Genomic DNA, 5,565 nt, shown 5'->3' on the forward strand with positions numbered 1-5,565 from the left:
TATCTTTTAAATTGAAAATTTTGGAATGTTACACTAATAATACAAAATACTTAACGACACCAACCCAACAATCAAATAACAAAGGAAATAGTAGGTAGAGAAGTAGAACTAAGAATGAAACATAACTTTGGATACATATCATTCATTACAATAACATCATTTGATGTCTCCCGTAAAATATTACTACGTTCTCAAAGTGATTTATTAGTTTTGAAGGTGCCAAGCGAAGCGGCAAGAATCGAACACAATGCAGGAAATTAAGTTAGATCATTAAGGGTGATAGGACTCTTCCATTCGATTTCTTCATATGCTAGACCACTTGTTTTATGGTGAGCGGAATTTGAAAACAAAATAATATATCCATAAGATTTATATATTGAAAGTTTTTTCCTTTTATTTTTTTTATTACTTTTAAAAAGATATGGTACAATTAAATTTCATATAAATTGAATGAAAGATTCTATTTTGAGTGGATTTGGAATATGGATTTATTTGAAGATTTAATTAAAGAAAATTAGTTGCACAGAAGTTAGAGGAATGGTAAAGAATTGGATCACGTGCAAAGTAGTTCCTTTGCCATAAATTTAAACAAATTTCGTTTTTAACATTTTTTTCAAATCATACTATAGGCTTTGCTATGCAGTCAAATTTCCCAAAAGAACAATTGAAACCGGCCCTTTTGGGTAAGCCCAAACCAATCCCAAGCCCAAGCCCAAGCCCAGCCCAACTTTTTAAAACGAATTTAGGGTTTTATGTTTTTGTTTTGTTACTGTCTGCTGGAGAGCTCCCCTGCGATCACCCACGATTGTAGCTCCTTCGTCAGACTCCCCCGAGCTCCTTGCTTCCTTCATCCCACGACACGATTTTAAGACTCACCCACCGCCGGCGATTTGAAAACCCTCCACGCCGGCGACTTGAAGCCCCTTACACCGGCGACTCGAACCCTCCACGCTGGCGACTTTGGTCTCTTTCTCTCCCGTTTCCTTTTTTCTTTTATTTTTATTTTTTTCCTTTCCCGATTTCTGTTTGAGCATCCCGTATTTGTTATGATTTATATTTTTAGACCGTTCATCTTATCTAGTCTTTTACATAATTTGTATCGTTGTTATTTTGATGTTTGAAGGTAATATTTTCCGACGTGTTGTGACTTTTTTTTTATTGTTTTTAAAATTTGTTTTAGGAGGAGTGGAAGTTAATAAGATCCCATAAGCCAAGAATACTCATCTGATTTCGTTCAAGCAACATGTGTCATAGGATAGCAACCAACCTATTCTTTGTTTACATCACTTATGTTAAATCATTATTATATACTAGGTTAAATAGTTGAAGTACAAATTTATGCACCTAACAAAGTTCCACTACAAATTAGTTCATCAGAAATTATGAATTAATTGTTACAAGTTCATTTTGAATTAATCAATGTGTCTGTTTCATGTTAATGGTATATTGTATGTGTTGCAAGAGAAAATAGACTATCAGCCAAATTTGATTCTTTAGAAGAAGCTTGTCAATTTTTGAGAAAACCATGTCAGTGTAAAAGAAAATCCAGCAGGCTCGATCCACAGTAGGACTTTTACTTCTTTAACCACTAACCCATTCATATAATAAAGCTAATAGGCGAACAATTTTTCTTGTAAGGGCAGACTTCAAACTCACAAAAACCTCATCGGCATTGAAGCAGACATAGCCAATGGAGAATAACGAAATCCCAGAAAACGCCAATGAAAGTAATGGATTTCCTTCCTTTCATCGTTATTGTATATTGTTCAACTTATTAGCCTTTTTTGTTTTCTGTATTTCATTTTCGTTGATGTTCTCTTTGTGGGTTTTGGGGTTCAGATTGCCCAGGTCCTCAGTCGGAGTCGGCGGGGAAATCCGATGCCTGTCAAGGATGTCCTAACCAATCAATTTGTGCTACTGCACCTAAAGGCCCTGACCCAGGTTCCCTTTCTCCTCCTGTGAATCTATTTGCTTTTTGTTGCCTGTAGTAGAAATTTGGATTAGTTTAGAGAGATTGCTTTGTTGTTACAGCTCATGAGCTTTTGGGGCTGACTGGTTTATTCTGTTTAAATAGTTTTTGAAGCTAACTTGAATGTCAATTGATGAGATTACTATCCTATCCATATGGCTTTGTTTGAGATTTTTTCTTGATAATCTGGGTTTTGCTTCTTCATGGCCCACCCACTACTCTTTGGGGATTTGTCCATTTTGATCCTTGAACGTTTAAGAAGGGGTTATTTCCCCTTCTTTTTTGTTTTATATAGCTTTTGTTATCTTAATTTTAGCATAACACTGCAATCATAAGTATGTAAAAATATTTTCATAGTTTTTACATGGAAGGTTTTCACCTAGTATAGAATTTGTGTTGAGATTTTACAAACAGACACTTTCTATAATTACAGGAACCAAGAAATTGACAGGTTAGAAGTACAGGGACCAAAAAAAAAAGTTATTAAGTTTTCCTAAAACGAATGGTCACTTTCTAAAAGTACAGGAACCGAGAGTGAACGTTTTGAAAGTACCATCAAAATAGACAAGTTAGAAGTATTGGGACCAAAAAGGAAGTTATTAAGTTTTCCTACAACATTGTAGGGTTGCACAAGAGACCTCCTATTTCTATTTTTTATTCTCTCAAACCAAGCAAAACATGTAAGCTAAACTTTGCAAGCTTTAGATGTTGTTGGTTTACTGTACTACCACTAGGTGAAATTGTGGTGTGAAAGGCGGAAGTACTTTTAGATGTTGCCTTGTTTAGAATATACCTTAGTTCTCTATCTTCCTTTTATTTGGTTCAGGGGTTGCTCTACATTTTGGCAAATTGCTTCTTGGTCATAAAGGCATTAGTGTTTGGAACTCTGTGGTTTTCTGAATCCTATATATGAATACACTAGTCGAATCTATTATGTGTTTGTGTGTTTATGCTTTATTTACTATTCTTTCCTCACCTTTTTCCAGACCTGGTTTCAATAGCAGAACGAATGGCAACGGTTAAGCACAAGATTCTTGTTCTATCAGGTAAGGGTGGGGTTGGAAAGAGCACGTTCTCTGCTCAGCTTGCATTTGCGCTAGCTGCCATGGACTTTCAGGTGGGTCTCCTTGATATTGATATTTGTGGCCCGAGTATCCCGAAGATGCTCGGTCTAGAAGGTCAAGATGTGCATCAAAGTAACCTTGGATGGTCCCCTGTTTACATAGAGTCCAACCTTGGAGTTATGTCGATTGGTTTCATGCTCCCTAACCCTGACGAAGCGGTCATTTGGAGAGGCCCTCGAAAAAATGGACTCATCAAGCAGTTCCTAAAGGATGTGTATTGGGGAGAACTTGATTTTCTGGTTGTTGATGCTCCTCCAGGGACTTCAGACGAGCACATATCAATTGTACAATGCCTTGAGGCTAGTGGAATTGACGGTGCAATCATCGTCACCACACCACAACAAGTGTCTCTCATCGACGTGCGAAAAGAAGTGAGTTTCTGCAAAAAAGTAGGTGTAAAAGTTCTCGGAGTTGTAGAGAACATGAGCAGCTTGTGTCAACCACTTTTAGATATGAAGTTTCTGAAGACGACAGAAGCAGGAGAGCAGACAGACGTAACGGAATGGGTGGCAGAGTACATACGGGAAAAAGCACCAGAGCTACTAAACGTGATTTCTTGTAGTGAAGTGTTCGATAGTAGCGGGGGTGGTGCTGCGAATATGTGTAGGGAGATGGATGTGCCATTTCTAGGGAAGGTACCATTGGATCCACAGCTTTGCAAAGCAGCTGAAGAAGGAAGGTCCTGTTTCGGTGACCAAAAATGTGGGGTAAGTGCCTCAGCTCTGAAGAAGATTATAGAGAAGTTGATACAAAATCAAGGGTTTTCAACAATGTCAATAGATGATAAAGCGTAGGACAGCCCCTTTTTCTTTTTCTTTCTTTTTTTTTTTTTGAGAAGCGTAATATATATATGTTTTTTTATCTTTTTTATTTAATGTGGTCGTGCAATTATTTCATAGACTATATGTTTATTCTCTTTTGCCCTCGCAAATCATAGGGTTATTTCTCTTAGCTTGTAAGATATCATAATATAATCTCTCTTCCATCACTCTTTCACAAAACTTTGTTGTATTTTCCTCTGTTCAAAACACACCTTTGAATACCTTGCTCTTGTTGGTTTCAATATCTTGGCCTTTCATTTATTTCATTCTATCTTGTTTAATTTGTATTTTTTTTTAATATTATATCGCTAGACGGTAAGAATTTCGATCTATGATCAACAATTTGAGGTAGGAGTAGGATATCTAAGGTCATACTAAACTTTGCACATCATTTTATGTTTTCTAATACTGTATAGAGTTGTTAAAAAAAATTGATGACTTGAGAAAATCGATCAATCCAATGTATGATTTGGATTGGGTTATCAATTCTTTTGAATTGGGATGAGTTTAAATAAAAGAAAAAGTTATGGATTGGGTTGGTTTATAGGTTCATTTAAAAAATTTAAACCAACCTGAATCAATCTATATAAGCTTTAAAATGTATATTATTTTATTTATGATATAATTAGATATGCATATATTTATTTTAGTTTTATTTAATTTCATTAGTTTTTTTAAGATAATTTGTTCCCCAACTAATCCTAAAATATTCAGCACTTTGCAAAGAGATTTTATATTATAAACATTAAAATTGAGTTGTTAATTTGCTACATGATCGTGTAGCATTTACTACAAGATCATGTAGATTTTGCTACACGATTGTGTAACATTTGCTACAAGATCGTACAACAAGTTTGCTACACGATTATCGAGCAGTTCAAGATCTGGTTCACTTGTTTTGAACCGAATGACTCTAATAGTTAGCCTTTTAACTTTCTTTTAGGTGTCCTATCCCGGTCCATTTTAAATATAAATATGATGTATGTTTTTTCTTATAAGTCATATAGAATCAAAACCTACCATATGTTATACATTTAATTTCATGCATCATTTATATTATAAGTGTTATAATATATGTATATATATGATTTAATTTTATAGCATGCTCATGCATCATATAATATAAGTGATACTATATGCCTGCATGCATAAATAACATAGTCATGCATCATTTATATTATAATCGTTATAATATATAGTTTGAATGAATGCATGTAATGTATTTTATTTAATTTCATTACTTTGTTATATATAAGTGTTATGTATATGTAGTAATAAAATGAACATTGTGTGATGCGTGACATTACTTTAGGTAATCTTATAAACGTTATAATTTTATAAAGTATGTCAATGCAATGTAGGTTTAATTTTGTTTCATTTACTTTATAAGAGTTATAAATAAATGAAATTAGAAATTAAAATCAATAACTAAGAGTTGCATGCGACCTAAGTTCACAAATTTCTAATGAAATTAGAAATTAGATTAATCTTTTTTAATCGGTCTAATAGGATTAAATTGATTTCAATAAAATATTAAATTTGTAGCAAACATATCTATAAGGGACTCTTTATCTAAGGTGCGTTTTGCCTAGGCTGGGGTACTTATGACGGAAATGTCGCACTCCTACCTGGAAACCTACCTAGAAAGGTG

The 5,565-nt window shown here is 34.3% G+C and overlaps 1 protein-coding gene across 1 annotated transcript; it reads left to right on the forward strand.

The window, feature by feature from the left end:
* The first annotated feature begins 774 nt into the window (after window positions 1-774).
* LOC120074100 (cytosolic Fe-S cluster assembly factor NBP35) lies at window positions 775-4,135 on the forward strand. Its single transcript, XM_039027101.1, has 4 exons — window positions 775-963; window positions 1,644-1,727; window positions 1,840-1,941; window positions 2,956-4,135. Exons 2-4 carry the CDS (start codon window positions 1,691-1,693, stop codon window positions 3,885-3,887), a joined length of 1,071 nt encoding a protein of 356 aa, XP_038883029.1. The 5' UTR covers window positions 775-963; window positions 1,644-1,690; the 3' UTR covers window positions 3,888-4,135.
* Window positions 4,136-5,565: the final 1,430 nt, after the last annotated feature.

Source organism: Benincasa hispida, chromosome 3 (assembly GCF_009727055.1).
Source record: "Benincasa hispida cultivar B227 chromosome 3, ASM972705v1, whole genome shotgun sequence".
NCBI lineage: Eukaryota > Viridiplantae > Streptophyta > Magnoliopsida > Cucurbitales > Cucurbitaceae > Benincasa > Benincasa hispida.

Coding starts and splice junctions, on each gene's coding strand:
- LOC120074100 (XM_039027101.1), top strand. CDS start 1,691: ATGGAGAATAACGAAATCCCAGAAAACGCCAATGAAA. Junction 1,728..1,839: donor CCCAGAAAACGCCAATGAAA/GTAATGGATTTC, acceptor TTTGGGGTTCAG/ATTGCCCAGGTCCTCAGTCG. Junction 1,942..2,955: donor ACCTAAAGGCCCTGACCCAG/GTTCCCTTTCTC, acceptor ACCTTTTTCCAG/ACCTGGTTTCAATAGCAGAA.